The sequence below is a fragment of the Crotalus tigris genome, unplaced genomic scaffold, assembly GCF_016545835.1.
Source record: "Crotalus tigris isolate CLP2741 ecotype Arizona unplaced genomic scaffold, ASM1654583v1 scf7180000020842.166937, whole genome shotgun sequence".
Taxonomy (NCBI): Eukaryota; Metazoa; Chordata; class Lepidosauria; order Squamata; family Viperidae; genus Crotalus; species Crotalus tigris.
The window spans coordinates 47,501-65,443 of record NW_024098211.1 but is presented as its reverse complement, the minus strand read 5'-3'; the positions used below and the strand labels follow the sequence as shown (position 1 = coordinate 65,443).

Genomic DNA, 17,943 nt, shown 5'->3' with positions numbered 1-17,943 from the left:
CTCACTTAACAAATGTCTCACTTAGCAACATAAATTTTGAGCTCAATTACAGTTGTAAGTCACCCGTTGGACTATTTCTAAGAGAAAATTCCCATCTCAGGATCTGAAATAATTTATGGCTTAAGTGCAGTTTCCTTGTTCTCTAAAATCAAGGGTGGAGATTTGGTGGCCGTACCGGTACGGCTAAATGACACGTCCTACCAGCCATCAGCCAAACCGGTATGGGGAATTGTTATGGATTTATTTCAGCTGCAAGAATAAGCCGGAAATTCTGTATCCTTGTTTAAAGTGGGATGTTCCAGGAAGTTTCTACACAGCAAACGCGCACAAAACTACTCTTTAAATCTCATTTCCTTTTCTCTGTTCACGTTGCGGTAGAGTTTAAAAACTCATTTCTGTTGACTGCAGCCTTGAAAACATTCGCCTCTGCTTGAGGTCAACGTAATAAATTAAAAAGAAAAGGCTTCCTCCAGCCTAAAGTTACAGGGCAGGTAGTGATTTTCAGCGACTGAATGGGGGTTTCTCCTTGCTGTTGTGGAGAAGGTGTGTGTTGTCAGCGTTCTTTGGAAATGGTTTTCTGGTAGCTGAGAAAGGGGCTGGCCCCTGGCCTTCATGCCTAAGGCAAAAACTGGAACTTGCCCTCTGCCAGCCTCTAAATCAGTGGTTCTCAACCTTTTTAATGCCCGACCCCCCAACCGGTCGTAAGTCGAGGACTACTCAACTGGTGCAGCACCATTTGCAGAATGGGACTTTTGGCGGGCTCAGCAGGGCAGAGACAGCCTGGACAATTCCTATTGGCTTTGGAAAGCCAATAGAATTAGACTCTGTTCAAGAGAGTCTATTCTATTGGCTTTCAAAAGCCAATAGAATAAAAGGGAGTAGCACAGCTAAGGAAAGGGGGGAAAAAAATGGCGGACTGCGTTGTTTGGCGACCCCCGTGAAATGGTCGTTCGACCCCAAATGGGGTCCCGACCCACAGATTGAGAACCACTGCTCTAAATGCTTTGGACCATTGTGCCAAATGGGCTTTCCGTAGCTATTCTATATTCCAACTTTCAAAACTTATTAACGGAGAATGAACTTCAGTTTTCAGGGAATGGGACTTACAATAGAGCAGAGTTGGAAGGGACCTTGGAGGTCATCTAGTCCAGGGCTTTTCAACCTTTTCACCCATTGTACCACTTTTAGGATATGGCAATATCTGAGTACCACCAATCGCCTAGCAAGGTGATGACCAAAAAAAAAGAGTTGTAAAGTACAGGTAGTCCTCGACTTACCACAGTTCACTTAGTGACTGTTTGAAGTTACAATGGCACTGAAAAAAGTGCCCCCAAAGGCATAGCCAAGCAAGACACCTGCCTGCCCGCCTGGCGGTGCTCTTCCTCCTGTTTGAGGTTTTCATTGTTGTGAGCATTTCTGTTGAGGATTGGCAGCGGGGGTGGGGTGGGGTGTGTGTAGTTTTTATTCCCTGGGTGGTTGCAGCAGGTTTTGGTCACTTCACATGACCTTGGGACACTGTGATGGTCATAAATATGAATCAGTTGCCAAGCATCTGAATGTAAATCAAAAGACCCTGGAGAGGCTGCAGCATTCCAGCTGATTGGAGCTTCTTCTGGGCTCAGCGGAAGCGCCAGGATCAGCACCGAGCTCCAGCTGGAGCCTGGCGCTGATCCTGACGCTTCCACTGAGCCCTGACAGCCCTGCAGCTCCAGCCCTCTCTCGCTCAGGCTTGTGTGGTGCTGCCACCGGTTCAGCTAATTTATGACTGAAGAATTCTGGGAGTTGAAGTCCACCAGTCATCAAAGGGCCAAGTTTGAAGACCCTTGGGATAGGGTGAAGAAGGCTTAAATTGAAACCCAGATGGATTCATTTCAAACAGGAGAGAAGATCTGGGACCCAAGAATCCTCCTGAAGTCTCATCTCCTGCCTCAAGAGCAAGTGGAAGCCACGGCCAGAAAGAAGGGCTATTATTGTACCCAGCTTGGCCTGGTGTGCCAGTTCTGGACCTTCTTGGGCCAGGAACTCCTAGCCACAATGATTCATTCCCTTGTCAACTTGTGTTTAGTCAAGTATGTCCGATGGGGTGAGGAGCTGCTTCTGACAGTACCTTAGATAAACTATACCACCCTGGCCACTGAATAAGGAACAGGTTGACTAGCATGAAAGTGACCGTGTGCTTGTGGCACCGATGGCCCATAGTTTTCCAGTCTGAATTCAAGTTGTTGGTGCATTCATCTGCAAAGCCCTTTTGTTGTTTGTCCATCGATTTCGATGAAGACCTTGACATCTTGTGTGTTATGGGCCATCAACGATGTGTCCGTAGGTGGCTAATAAGACCGATGTTAGCACGGAATGTTCTGCCACATACTGAACAAAGAAGTGTAGACACTGTTACTTCAGCATTTGCAGCTCTGGCTTTGCGGAGTGCTCGCTTCTCTTGTGCCAAGATTGTCCTTTTGTGTTCATATGTCTGGCAGCCCTGGTACACCAAGGTGCGCCATGTCGGTCGATCCTGCACCAGAAGTTCCCAAGAAATGGTGTTAATATCCAGGGACTTAAGAGAAGCTTTCAACGTGTCTTTGTATCGCTTCTTTTGTCCCCCGTGTGATCGCTTTCCTTGAGACAGCTCACCATAGAAGAGCTGTTTAGGGATGCGATGATCTGGCATCCTTACAACATGGCCTGCCCAGCGCATCTGGGCTTTCCTCAACAGAGTGTAAACTGATGATAGACCTGCTCTGGAGAGGACATCTGTGTCTGGTATCTTATCCTGCCACCGGGTCCTCAGAATTCTACGAAGGCAAGTCATGCGGAAGTAGTTCAGTTGCCTAACGTGCTTCCTGTACACAAAAGCCCTTTTAACTCAGCCTCTAAGAACAGACATTTTCTCCCACTGAGATTCCATCCTTCCTGAACATCTTCTCCAGGGCCTAAGAGGTGAGATGAAAAGGAAAGGGATCAGTGGGGTGTTCATCTTTAGGGGTGTCCACAGAGTGTGGTCAAAAAAGTCAAAATGGCCGTCGCAATGGTGCCGCTGTTCTTGAGGGCGGCCCTCCCACTTCCCTCCCTTCCTGGGCTGCCTTTGATGCTGTTCCAGATTCGGCAGGTTTGGCTTTATCGTATCCGTTTGTGCGTTGATTGTTGTGGCTTTTATCCCGTGGACGTTGCCAGCCTCCTAGTGTCTTTTGAAGTGGGCGTTGTACAAATTACCACACAGATAACATTGGCTGTTGCCTGCAACAGAAACAAACTGAAATGAAACAACAACACCGGAGAAGTATTACTTCATGGGAAAGAGCAATTCAGACCTTATGCAATTCAGATTTTTAAAATGTTACGGCAGGTGCTGCTTGACTTACAGATTTCCATAGCTAAGCCGGGCAGTGTCTAAGTGGAGTCTTGCTCCATTTTACGACCGTTTTGCCCCAGTTGTTAAGTGAATCACTGCGGGTTGTTAAAGCGAACTGTGCGGTTGTCAAATGAGTCTGGCGTTCCCCCATTGACTGCGCTTGTCGGAAGCCAGCTGGGAAAAGTTACAAATGGTGATCACGTGACCCAGGGACAGTGCAACTGACATAAGTACACGCAGTTTCCAAGCACCCAAATGTTGATCACCTGACCATGGGGATGCTGCAGGTGTGAATACCATCATAAATCACTTTTTTTCAAGTGGTCAGTAAATCTATTAGAATAGAGCTGGAAGAAATGAAATGAAAATTCTCATTCCAATTGTGGTCATAAATTGAGGACTATCTGGAGTTTGGAGGAAGTTAATTGTCTTCGAATCCATCAGTTCAACAGGGATGTTTGGAGAGAATAGAGTGGAGTGGAGTGGAGTGGAGTGGAGTAGAATAGAGTAGAGTAGAGTAGAGTAGAGTGGAGTGGAGTAGAGTGGAGTGGAGTGGAGAGTGGAGTGGAGTGGAGTGGAGAGTGGAGTGGAGAGTGGAGTGAAGTGGAGAGTGGAGTGGAGTGGAGAGTGGAGTGGAGTGGAGAGTGGAGTGGAGTGGAGAGTGGAGTGGAGAGTGGAGTGGAGTGAAGAGTGGAGTGGAGAGTGGAGTGAAGTGGAGAGTGGAGTGGAGTGGAGAGTGGAGTGAAGTGGAGAGTGGAGAGTGGAGAGTGGAGTGGAGTGGAGAGTGGAGTGAAGAGTGGAGTGGAGAGTGGAGTGGAGTGGAGTGAAGTGGAGAGTGGAGTGGAGAGTGGAGTGAAGTGGAGAGTGGAGAGTGGAGTGGAGTGGAGAGTGGAGTGGAGAGTGGAGTGGAGTGGAGTGGAGAGTGGAGTGGAGTGGAGTAGAGTAGAGTAGAGTAGAGCAGAGCAGAGCTGGAAGGGACATTGGAGGTCATCTAGTCCAACTCCTGCTCAAGCAGGAGACCCTATACCAATTTCAAATAAGTGGCTGTCCAGTCTCTTCTTAAACACCTCCAGAGATGGAGCACCCACAGCTTCTGAAGGCAAGGAAAGAAGGCATGAAGAAATAAATGGATATAAGGCAAGAACTTCCTCTATTTATTTGAGGACCAGTAGGGAGTAGCCCAGAGAGATACTTCCTCTGCCTTAACCTCTGAGGTTTCCCTGGTTTTTTTTTTCCTACTAGGTGTTCCTACAACTTCCTAACCTTGATCCTTCCATTTCCTTGACTTAATGACAGTTTGATGTCATGCTAGAAATCAGGAGATTGCGAATTCTAGTCCCGCCTTAGGCGCAAAGCCAACTTGGTGACCTTGGACCAGTCATTTAGTCCCTGCCCCAGGAAGAAGGAGATAAGGGCAAAGTTACTTCCAAACCCTTGGCAACAATTCTGCATGGACTTGTCCAGGCAATGGTCGGGATTCAACGCTGACTCAAAAGGCAGGGGAAAAAAAAGGAATTTTTTGCGGGCAGTTTTATCGCTACATCTGGGGGAATGAGAGCTGGTGCCTGCATGGCTGAAATGCATTTCTGGACGAATTTCTGTGAGCTATTTCAGAAAAAAATATAAAATTAGATGAATTTTATTTTTCTGAGATTCTCTGAATATTTCTTAAATGGAGTTTTAAAGCCTGCCATAACTCAATGCTGTCACCAGAGGGCTGCAGTTACACGTTTCCCCCCCCCACCCCTCTGGAAAAAGCAGTAGTGCAATTAGTCAGTGGATGAATGTATAATTTTACAATCAATCAGTGCTTCAGTATTAAAAATCACTGATTTTAGGTACGTAAAGGAACTGACCAAAATATCATTTGCTGATTTGTTCAGTCTGGAGTTCACCAACCTGTGCAGCTGAGCTTTACTAAAGTGAATTTCTAAAAAGCAGAGACGTCACCCTGCCAACCAAAGTCCATATAGTCAAGGCCATGGTTTTCCCAGTTGCAATGTATGGCTGTGAAAGCTGGACCATAAGAAAGGCTGAGCGCAAAAGAATGGAGGCCTTTGAACTATGGTGCTGGAGAAGATTCCTGCGAGTCCCCTGGACTGCAAGGCGATCAAACCGGTCAGTCCTGGAGGAAATCAACCCCGACTGCTCCTTAGAAGGCCAGATCCTGAAGTTGAAACTCAAGGACTTTGGCCACCTAATGAGAAGGAAGGACTCACTGGAGAAGGGCCTAATCCTGGGAAAGATGGAGGGCAAGAGAAGAAGGGGACGACAGAGAAGGAGGTGGCTGGAGGGAGTCACTGAAGCAGGAGGCGTAAGCTTCAATGGACTCCAGAAGATGGTAGAGGACAGGAAGGCCTGGAGGAACGTCGTCCATGGGGTCACAATGGGTCAGACACAACTTCGCAACTAACAACAACAACAACTCAGATTTTTATTCTCCGCTGTTCTCTTGAGCCACGCTTAATTCCACCGTTGCAATTTTTGAGGAGAACTCTTACAGCCATTTGACTGTCCGATCTTTCACAAACGAAAGCACTGGCACCCCCAATCAACAACTAAAAAGCCACAATATACCCAGGCACCACATACATACTACACATAGAATAGCCCAAAATGCAGAGTCTGATGGGAGAGAAGTTCCTTGAGGATGGGCTTCAGCACAAATCTAAAAGCTCAGAGGGCTAAACCTCTGGTCCCGGGAATTCATCCAGACTGGATCCTATCTAATCTTTTCTTAAAAGCCTCCAGCGATGAAGCACCCACAGCTCCAGGAGGCTATCTTCCTATTGATGGATTGTTCTCACGATGAGCAAATTCCTCCTTATTTCTCATTGGGATTTCCCGTTGACTGACTTCCATCCTTTGCCCTCAGGTGCTTTGGAGAAGCAGTTCATTCCCTCTTCTTGACAGACCTTCAAGTACTGGACGATCACGTCTCCCTTAATTCTTCTCTTTGTTAGGCTAAACATACCTACTTCCCTTCCAGGGATAGGCAACCTTGGCTCTTTTATGACTCGTGGACTTCAAGTCCCAGACCCCTGATCATCTCTGATGCTCCTCTCTGCACTCTTTCTAGGGCAGTGTTTCTCAACCTTGACAATTTTAAGGCATGTGGACTTCAACTCCCAGAATTCCACAGCCAGCATTGCTGGCTGTGGAATTCTGGGAGTTGAAGTCCACATGCCTTAAAATTGTCAAGGCTGAGAAACACTGTTCTAGGGACTCAGCCTCTTTCTTCTATTGCGGTGATCAGAACTGAAGATAGTATTCCAAGAAGAGCCTCACTGGTGCAATATAAGCAGAACAGAACAACAGAGTTGGAAGGGACCATGGAGGTCTTCTAGTCCAACCCCCTGCTCAGGCAGGAAACCCTATACCATTTCAGACAAATGGCTGTCCAGTCTCTTCTTAAAAACTTCCAGTGTTGGAGCATTCACCGCTTCTGGAGGCAGGTTGTTCCACTGGTTAATTGTTCTAACTGTCAGGAAATTCCTCCTTAGTTCCAGGTTGCTTCTCTCCTGGATCAGTTTCCACCCGTTGCTTCTTGTCCTGCCTTCAGGGGATTTGGAGAATAGCTTGACTCCCTCTTCTTTATGGCAGCCCCTGAGATGCTGGAAGGCCACTATCATGTCCCCCCTCATCCTTCTCTTCATTAAACTAGACATACCCAATTCCAGCAGCCGTTCCTTATATGCTTTAGTCTCCAGTCCCCTCATCACCTCTGTTGCTCTTCTCTGTACTCTTTCTAGAGTCTCAACATCTTTTTTACATTGTGGTGACCAAAACTGGCTGCAGTATTCCAAGTGTGGCTTTACCAAGGTGTTGTAAAGTGGTATTAACACTTCACCTGATCTTGATTCTCTCCCTCTGTTCATGCAGCCCAGCACTGTGTTGGCCTTTTTGGCAGCTGCAGCACACGGCTGGCTCCTATTTAAGGGATCGTCCACTAGGACTCCGAGGTCCCTCTCACAGTTGCTACTATTGAGCCAGGTACCCCCTATACGGTATCTGTGCATTTGGTTTTTCTTGCCTAAATGTAGACTCTTACATTTTCACCACTGAATTTCATTTTGTTAGAGAGAGCGCTGTGTTCAAGCAGTATTATTCCTTCAGATCATCCATATGCCATCCCCGTTGAGGCAGCCAAGGACCGCATTGGCTTTTTAGAGAGTCTTTCCTTACACCCGGGCAGATTTCACAACCACAGAGACTTGCACCCTTGTGCTAACCCCTCCCCTCCCTCCCTCCCCTGTTATTTTATTTATAACCATAAAACGGGGGGGGGGGAGGCAAGGCTTCCTGCCATTCAGCTTCTGAGGTTGCAGGAAAAGGAATCAATACAATCTGCAGTTTGCATTTATGCCGACTAAGTACTCGTTAAACCAGGTTCGCACCTTTATAATTTATAATTTACTAAAGCCGTGTCTTTTCTTTCGTAATCCTCACACACAATATGGTTTTCCTTTTGTGTGGATTGCTTCTTGCCCCACTAGAAAAAAAGAGAAGTTCACACTAGTTTTTAGAAACACTCTTTTAGAAAGACCCCTGGGCCTTAAGGAGACAAATAATTCAACTAACTGTTTTTCCTTGACCAAACAAATATTCCTCTAGATCAGTGGTTCTCAACCTGTGGGTCGGGACCCCATTTGGGGTCGAACGACCATTTCACAGGGGTCGCCAAACAACGCAGTCCGCCATTTTTCCCCCCTTTTCCTTAGCTGTGCTCCTCCCTTTTATTCTATTGGCTTTTGAATAGAGTCTAATTCTATTGGCTTTCAAAAGCCAATAGGAATTGTCCAGGCTGTCTCTGCCCTGCTGAGCCCGCCATTCTGCAAACGGTGCTGCACCAGTTGAGTAGTCCTCGACTTACGACCGGTTGAGTAGTCCTCGACTTACGACCGGTTGGGGGTCGCGGCATTAAAAAGGTTGAGAACCACTGCTGTAAAGGGCTCCAGCCTAGAATTCCAAACCAGTTTGCTAAACAAGCTGGGACTTTAATGACCTGATTAACTCAATGCCAGTGAAAGCTTCAGGCCATGATTCCTTTTTTTTTTTTTTTCCATTAAAAAATCTAGTAGTGCATTTGTTTCTGAGAACTGGCCAACATGTTTATACAGGCAGTGGCTAGGAAAAAAAAAAGCCAGTGAATTAATCAGCTGATAGGCTGTATGAAGCTGTTCTCAGATGCAATGAATAAAAATTTAACTCATCCAATGGGGCAGCAAAATTCTTAGAAATTAAAAAGGGACGCTGCTGCCTCTCAGATGAATTAAACCAGGGGTCTTCAAACTTGGCCCTTTGATGACTCGTGGACTTCAACTCCCAGAATTCCTCAGCCAGGCATTCTGGGAGTTGAAGTCCACAAGTCATCAAAGGGCCATGTTTGAAGACCCCAGAGTTAAACCTTTATGCATTGCATCTGAGGGCAGCTTGAAGGCCAATGGAGTGTGTCTACATCTCCACCCTGACCTTTAATTGTCCTGATTCCCCCAAAGCAAGGATTTTTCTACTTTGCCGTACTGAACATAGAACAATATAGTTGGAAGGGACCTTGGAGGTCCTCTAGTCCATCCCCTGCCCATGACAGAAGATGCTATACAATTCCGAACAAATGGCTGTCCAATCTCTTCTTAAAAACACGTAGTATTAGAGCATCCACAACTTCTGGAGGAAAGTCGTTCTCACTGATTAATTATTCTCACTGTCAGGAAAGTTCTCCTTAGGTCTCTCTTTCATGATCTATCTATCTATTTATTTCTTTTTCAGATGACGATTAGCACTTCTTTTCACAAAAAATCACTTTTCATTGAGGTCTGTACGTTGTCCTTTTAGGCACAATGCTCTTGCACACTTAATAACGATAATATAGCACAAGCGTAATTTTTATTTGCATTGGGAAACGGAGCAATTTGTGTGATTCACTTTATTGCAAAATTCACTTTGCTGCGGTGGTCTGGAGCTGAACCCACAATATCTCCAAAGTATGCCTCTGTTCTTACTCAGATATATCAGCATGCTCGCAAGAGACACACACATACCTTTACAAATGCTCACTGGCACAAACCATACGTCATACAAATATTTAATATTAAACACACACACGCACACACACACAAAAACCATCCCAGCTATTGTATTTCTGTTGTTCTCCTGTTGGAGATCACAGTCTCGGCCTCACCCTATCTGCTTTCTATATTGCTACCTATTGACGGAGATTGTTGTTCAGTTGTTTATTGAATATGCACTTAAGGAGCCACCAAACATGGAGGGTTTGGAGGGAAAAACAGCTGGCATAGGGGCATCCTGTGTTTTGGCAGCCAAGAAAGAATTAGCTTTTTTTGGGGGGGGGTAGCATGTTCTGTCTGGCATACCCAATAAGGCTGGTAGCATCAGAGGCAGAACATCCAACATCCAACAGAGGCAGAAAATTGTTATGGCCTTGCACAAAGTTCTCCCTTTTCTTAAAGCTGACCCCTCTTTGTTTTTTCCACACTTATGGCTTCACCAGATCGAAATTCAGATGTTTGGCAACTGACTCATGTTTACGACGGTTGCAGGGCCCCCCAAGGTCACGCGATCCCCGTTTTGCGACTTTCTGACCAGCAAAGTCAACGGGGGAAGCCACGTTCACTTAACGTTGCACGTTACTAATTTACCAGCTGCAGTGATCCACTTCAGAACTGTGGCAAGGAAGGTCGTAAAATGAAGCAAAACTCACTCAACAAGTGGACATTTTGGGATCGGCTGGGGTCGTCAGCAGGGGTGGGATTCAGCCGGTTCGCACCCGTTCAGCAGAACCGGTAGCTAATTTTGGGTTGTCCAGGCCCATAATGGACTTCCGGAAGCGGCATCCATGCAGAGAACCGGTGGTTCACCTATTTGAATCCCACCACTGGTCATAAGTCAAGGATTACCTGGCATTTGCAAAAGATGCTCAGTCTGCTGGCTAACAAGGACAGTATCCCTTTCTAATTTTGGTGGGATATTGCCCCCAAAAGACCTTCAGATAGTCAGAATAGCTGTCTAAAAAACTCTCTGTTCAGCTCCTCCTCTGCTTTCTGCAGCTTCTAATGTTAGACCAAGTATGATGAAACTTCCTGACAGGGCTTGTGCGCCTGTATGTGTGTGCGTGCACCCGTATAGGGAACAAACTCTAATTAAACAGGACATTTGCTTTTAGCTTCACTTAGTCACTGGTATGGGGTGTGTGTGTGTGTTTAGACTAAATCTTCAGAAATTGCTCAATGTGCTGACTTCCGTTCAGGCAGAGTGAAGAAGTGGCTTTCAGCAAACGGGGTTGGATTCCTTTGACTGCACAGTCCTCCTGTTGTGGTCCAGGAAGCAGGGGGGGGGAGAGAACTCACAACAACAATGGCTTTGGGACATCCTGCTGGCTGTTGAAACTGCTGTCTGCCCTCGGAACAGCTTTTCCTAATATCTCGCCCGCCAGAACCAGCTCGGTCACCCCTACCGTCTTCTGCTCTTTCCCCACGCGAGGAAAGAGATGGAAGAAGGTCCCACCAAGGCAGGCCCGGCCACCCGACTTGGGCTTAGGGGCTGCCCGCAGAGGCGGAGGGGGGGGAGGTAGTCCTCCTCTTTGTGTGCGTGGCATATGCGTGTTCCTGGATCAGAACAAATGGGATACAAAGGAAGCAAGGAGAGAGTCCAACGCTATCTCAGAAAGCCAAGAAAGGTAACGTGCCTTTTTATATTTCTCAGATGGAGACTTTGCTTGCTCAGTCAACTTGCATTTACACAGGAGTTTAACTTGCTCACTGGGTTATCCATGGAAGGTCGCTGTCCTTCTGGTGGAGCTTCCCCAGTCGGGCAGCACGGACTGGGTAGTCCCCCAAGGATGGGTAACAATAACAAAGGAAGTCTAGGATCTTTATGGTTTTTCTACTTGGCTGTTGGTGCAGACACAAAGGCCTGTCTTGAAGGCTCTTTGGCTGGTCCAGCAAAGCAAGTCACACATGAGAAGAATGTGTCTACATCACTAAACAATGACTAACAGAAGAACAGAGTGGGAAGGGACTTTGGAGGTCTTCTAGTTCAACCCCATTCCGGACAAATGGCTGTCCAATCTTGAAAATCTCCACTGATGGAGCGCCCACAACTTCTGGAGGCAGGTTGTTCCACTGGTTAATTGTTCTCCCTGTCAGGAAGTTTCTCCTTAGTTCTAAGTTGCTTCTCCCCTTGATTAGTTTCCATCTGTTGCTTCTTGTCCTGCCTTCAGGGGCTTTGGAGAATAGGCTGACCCCCTTTTCATTGAGGCGGCTCCTAGATATGGGCAAGACAACCACATTGTTATGGCTCAGCTGAGGAGACTCCATCCAGACCTGGTGTTTTCCCCCTCAATTGATAATTGTGTTGATGTACCAGGGAGTTCGCTAATTCTATGACCCTTGAGAGATCATTGAAGCTGAAAGTGACTGGTCCCTGGTTGCCCAAGGACCATTTTTGTAGAGGGCAAAATTGAATCTGGCCCTGTGTGAATGGGCAGGATAAGGTCCTGAAAACCCTGTAGACCCTCTTCCATTTTGGACTTGTACTTGTATTCCAGCAAGCCTACATCTGACAATATCTACAGGCATTGCCCAAGACTCCATCGGTGTGTGTGTGTTTGTGTGTGTGTGGGCGTGTGAGCGTATGCACCCACCCACTTACCCACGGCTACAAAGCATGAACCCATTTGAGCTATCAAATTAGGCAAGAAGGCTGCTTGCTTTCGTAAGATCTCACCCTGGAGGTCCCCTTGTGTCTGTATCCTTGAGCCTTTGCACAGCGGTTGAGTGAACACATATCCCTCTTGAGCTGCAGACTCCAGTTCAGGGCAAAGTTTAGTTGTTTAAAAGCCCCCCTTTTTTCAGGAGATGGGTCTGGAGGTGCTCTGTGGGTGGGTCTGCACTTCCGTCTTGGTCAACGTCTCTGTGGCCCCGACCGCGGAAATTCTCTTGACAGCAAGGTTTCTGATTGTAGGTCTCAACATGTCCTTCTTCTCTGAGAACGGTTGTCCAGGGCATCGTGGCCCCAGACCCTCAGCCTCTAAATGGTTCCACAGAACTCAGCACAGCCCCCAATGGGAGCCCACTCTTGCTTTAAACCCTTCAGGGGGATGTGAGGAAATAATGTATCTATCCATATTGTCTGGCCTGACTGGAAGTGCATTATTATGCCTGTGTTCCACCTTGAAGAGCTATTGCAACCCTAGCAGGGAGGGAGAGAAGGAAGGAAGGAAGGAAGGAAGGAAGGAAGGAAGGAAGGAAGGAAGGAAGGAAGGAAGGAAGGAAGGAAGGAAGGAAGGAAGGAAGGAAGGCTGTCTTTGGTATACTTCTGTACAAGCCTGAAGATGTGACTTCTTTAACAAGCATTTAATGCGTTTAGCTGTTTAAAGCAGCTGCATCTTTTTCCAGCCTCCTGCAGTAACCTGAGGGAGGGAAGGAAGGAAGGAGGGAAGGAAGGAAGGACTGAGAGAAGGAAGGAAAGACCTACCAGGTGATTGACTTTGCAGACCAAATCCATCTCCAGCTGGGGTGAATGGAGGTCACGATGCCCCAGGACGAGGGTCCCTGAAACAGGTACAGGCTTCTCAATCTGGTGTCTCCCATTGCGATTTGGGCAGGGGGCTTCCTTTGGATCTCTGGCCCATTGCATGCCTAAGTGATTTCTCTGACTCCAACACTGACTCAGTCACCCAGACTCTAGTCATCTCATGACTGGACTACTGCAATGCACTCTATACATAGGGCGACCCTTGAAGGGCATTCGGAAACTATAGCTGGTGCAGAGTGGGGCACTGTCTGTCTGTCTGTCTATCTCTATCATCTATCTATCTCATCATCCATCCATCTACCCATCCACCCACCTACCCACTCCATCCGTCCGTCCGTGTCTGTCTGTCTGTCTGTCTATCTATCTATCTATCTATCTATCTATCTATCTATCTATCTATCTATCTATCTATCTCATCATCCATCCATCTACCCATCCACCCACCTACCCACTCCATCCGTCCGTCCGTGTCTGTCTGTCTGTCTATCTATCTATCTATCTATCTATCTATCTATCTATCTATCTATCTATCTATCTATCTATCTATCTATCTATCTCATCATCCATCCATCTACCCATCCATCCACCCACCTACCCACTCCATCCATCCATCCGTCCACCCACCCACCCACCCACCTACCTACCTACCTACCTCTATCTCTATCTCTAGGGAGCGAGGCTTTGATCGTGTGGCCATCCCAATGTTGGTGGCACCCCACGCAGATGCTCCTGGCTTTTCAGAAGAGCAGAAGGCCTGTCAGTAAAAGTCACAGGCCTTGTAAGGAAAGGAGGAAAAGGACAAAGCCTGCCCAGGAAATTTGACAGGAAACAAATGTTTCACCCACTGGTTTCCTCAACTCTCTTTGCTCCATCACTTTTCCCTAATACGCAGGAGACCCGGCTCTTTTTCTGCTGACATTTCTGCATTTTGGCTTCAGCAGACCACCTTTCTCCCATCCTTCCTCAGAGTCCCCTTTTAAAGAGCTCCACTCAATGGAGGCCATTGGCTTGCCTGGCATTCAGCCAGGAATTAATGCATAAAATAATGTACGCAGGGTAGAAAATGTGCACCTAGGGAATTTTTCTCCACTGTCATGGCATTTGGATCCGGAATGACCTGTTGACGTGTCCTACAACGAGGTTCCAGTAAAAGGAAGAACTGCTTTAGCAGCATCTGGGGTGCTTCCTCACGCAGCTTGTTCTCGGCATGTTGAGGTCAGCAGAAACTGATGCCAATTTGTTGGGAGATGGACTGGGATGGTGAGGACGGTGTAAGAGCTGGTCTTGTAGCTGTGACCTTCAGGAAGTGTGAATTCATTGACCCCCAGATGTGGTGATGGCCACCAGTGTAGACTGTTTCAAGAGGGCACCGGGCCAATTCCAGGAACAATTTTCAGGAGCTAGGAACCTTGTTGACTTCCAGAACCAAAGCTTCTTGTCGTAGGGACCAATTCTGGAAGAGAGTATCCTTGTCCCTCTTCTAGGAAATATCTGACCAGCCACCAGATACCAGAAAAGCTCTGGATAGAAAGGTCTCTGATTGCCTGACTTGTTTTCCATTCATTAGAGCATCCGTGTTTCCCCTTCAGCCTGTTGACATCACACTGGTATTATGGAGGACCTCTTGGCTCATCTGACCTGTGTGCAGCTCAGTGGCCTTCCCAATCAAAGTTTTAAGGTTGTGCCTATAGAGTTACAGGCAGAAAGGATTTCTCTTTCATCCATGAAGTATGGATATCCTCTGGAAGCCCTCGTTCCTTAAGCCACACTGGTGACAGAGCAAAACCACTGGATTTTTTCCCCCTGAGACTTCCATTTAGTGAAAGTCTGTGTAAAGCTTCTGTCTTTCTCCTAAAGGAGACGGGGGGGGAAGCATTATTTGGGTTCCAACTTTGGGGGAATGGAATAGATAGTGGGGGCTGACCTTCTGAACCAGTTTCTTTGAACCCAACGCATTATCTTGTAACTCCTAATAACCTTGTATGTTGTAAAATCACCCAGCTCGGGCACTTAATTTCTTGATTCTTGCCTTTAGTGTGGGTGAATTATGCCTTTACAACAGGGGTCCTCAACCTTGGCTCTTTTATGACTCGTGGACTTCAACTCCCAGAATTCCTGAGCCAGCATGGCTCAGCTTGGAAACCTCTCCCTTTTCGCTCAGCTTTGCTGGCTCAGGAATTCTGGGAGTTGAAGTCCACGAGTCATAAAAGAGCCAAGGTTCCCCACCTATATTAGGGGTCCTCAACCTTGGCTCTTTTATGACTTGTAGACTTCAACCCCCAGAATTCCTGAATCAGGATGGCTCAGCTTGGAAACCTCTCCCTTTCCCCTCAGCGTGTCTGGCTCAGGAATTCTGGGAGTTGAAGTCCACCAGTCTTAAGGTTGCCAAGGTTGAGGACCCCTGATATAGGGCAGGGGTGGGGAACTTGGGTTCTTTTATGACTCATGGACTTCAACTCCCAGAATTCCTGAGCCAGCCATGCTGAGGGGAAAGGGAGAGGTTTTCAAGCTGAGCCATGCTGGCTCAGGAATTCTGGGAGTTGAAGTCCACCAGTCATAAAAGAACCAAGGTTGCCTACCCTTGATCTAAGATATTGTTGGCTGATCAAGTTTCTGGGCAAGATCTGTTTAATTTGTACATATTTTAATTTTTGTGTTTTATATTTTAAATGTTATGTCATATGGTGTGCCTTATTTTAATCGTGATGCTTCTGACACACGTTTTCTCAACAACCATGACATAATGGGCTATGTCTAGTCTCATGAAAAGAGGGACACGATAGCCGTCTTCCAATATTTGAGGGGCTCCTACAAAGATGAAGGGGTCAAACTATTCTCCAAAGGACCAAAAGGCAAGACGAGAAAGAATGGATGGAAACTATCCAGGGAGAGAAGCAACCTGGAACTAAGGAGAAACTTCCTGATAGTGAGAACAATTAACCAGTGGAATGGCTTGCCTTCAGAGGTTCTGGGTGCTCCATCACTGGAAGCTTTTAAGAAGAGAGTAGACAGCCATTTGGCTGAAATGGTATAAGGTCTCCTGCTCAAGCTTGGACTAGAAGACCTCCAAGGTCCCTTCCAAGTCTGTTATTCCATCTCTATAAAATCTGCTTAGAATGGGAAGGTATGTAGACTCTACTCTGGATCTCTTGGTTTTCCACTCTGCTACGCTACTGTTGTTTATCTACATTGTGTGCACTGTGACCACATAGTAACCAGCACAAATCAGAGCAATAATCACTATATTTCTGCTGTTTAATCAAGTCCCATGGGGAGTCCTTGATGCTCTCTAGAGCTGATGATGTTACCTAGTTTGGGTAATGCAACGTCTACAGGAAAACCATCAAGCACGGAGAGCACAAAGGACCCCACAGTCCTTCCTCCTCCTCCACCTCCTCCTCCTCCTCCAACAACAACAACACCACCACCACCACCATCATTCCACAATCCCTACTCCCTTCTAGCACTGATGATGTTATCTAGTTTGGCTCATGAAACGTCTACAAGAAAACCACCAAGGTCGGAGAGCATCGAGGACCCCACAGTCCTTTCTCCTCCTCCTCCTCCTCCTCCTCCTCCTCCTCCTCCTCCTCCTCCTCCTCCTCCTCCTCCTCCTCCTCCTCCTCCTCCTCCTCCAGTCCAAAAACCCCACTCCCTTCTCTCTCTCTCTCTCTCTCTCTCTCTCTCTCTCTCTGGCTCCTCCTGTCATGTCGGAAGGAGCAACGTCTTTGCTCAAGTCAGAATTCATTGTTTGCAAGAGCCGTTTATAATCAGGCTGTCCGCACATATGCATGCAGCTAAGGAAAGGTTTGATTGAAGGGTGTTCTTCAAGAGGTGGAGAGGCTAGAAAGAGTGGAGAGAAGAGCAACAAAGATGATTAGTGGGCTGGAGGCTAAAACATGGGAAGAACGGTTGCAGGAACTGAGACGGAAGAGCCATGGTGCGCAGGGGTTAGAATGCAGCATTGCAGGCTAATTCTGCCCACTGCCAGCAGTTCGTTCCTGACCGGCTCAAGGTTGACTCAGCCTTCTGTTCTTTCGAGGTCAGTAAAAGGAGGACCCAGATTGTTGGGGGGGGGCAATAGTTGTGTCTGTAAACTGCTCAGAGAGGGCTGTAAAACACTGTGAAGCAGTGTATATAAGTCTACATACTATTGCCCTTCCCTCCCTCCCTCCCTCCCTTCCCTTCCTTCCTTCCTTCCTTCCTTCCTTCCTTCCTTCCTTCCTTCCCTACCTCAGTCTTCCATCCCTCCCTCCCTCTGTGGTGGCACAGCGATCAGAATGCAGTATTGCAGGCTGACTCTGCCCACTGCCAGCAGTTCGTTCCTGACTGGCTCAAGGTTGACTCAGCCTTCCGTCCTTCTGAGGTCGGTAAAATGAGGACCGGGTTGATGGCGACAGACTAACCTTGTAAACTGTTTAGAGAGGGCTGTAAAGCACTGTGAAGCGGCATATAAGTCTAAGTGCTATTGCTATGTCTAATTGAATGAAGGACAGGGTGACATGATAGCAGTGTTCCAATATTTAAGTGGCTGCCACAAAAAACAAGTGTGTGTGTGTGTGTGTGTGTGTGTGTGTGTGTGTGTGTGAACCTATTCTGAAGGCAGGACAAGAAGCAATGGAGACAAATTCATCAAGGAGAGAAACAACCTAGAATGAAAAAGAAATTTCCCGACAGCAAGAACAATTAATCAGCAGAAGTTGTGAGTGCTCCATCCCTGGAGATTTTTAAGAAGAGACTGGACAGCCACTTGTCTGGAATGTTCTAGATTCTCCTGCTTGAGAAAGAGGGTGGATTAGAAGGCCCCTTCCAGCTGTGTTATTCTGTTATTCTGTTCCATCTGTCCTCTTTCTTGAGAAAGTTCTTGCATTGTTGTTTTTCCAGTGTCGTGGACACTCTCAACCTGGCAAAGGGCAGAGACCTGTGATGTCGACTTTCCAGGAAATAATGGAAAATGTTGGAAAAGTCAAAATGCCCTTACAATGGAGTCCTTTCTAAGCTTGGCTGTTTGCTTGCAGATGTTTTGTTACCAGACCAGC

The 17,943-nt window shown here is 47.0% G+C and overlaps 1 protein-coding gene across 4 annotated transcripts in view; it reads left to right on the top strand.

Moving 5' to 3' along the window:
- The window catches only part of LOC120319577 (rho guanine nucleotide exchange factor 5-like), a 56,188-nt gene that overhangs the window by 9,017 nt on the left and 29,228 nt on the right, over positions 1–17,943 (top strand). Inside the window, exon 1 of one of the 4 annotated variants that reach the window (XM_039368577.1) lies at positions 10,570–11,045. The exons of the other annotated variants lie outside the window; for them this stretch is intronic. Coding sequence (XP_039224511.1) covers positions 10,965–11,045 — 81 coding nt within the window. The 5' untranslated portion in view covers positions 10,570–10,964. Of the gene's footprint in view, positions 1–10,569; positions 11,046–17,943 lie in introns of those variants that run through there. 4 annotated transcript variants of the gene reach the window in all.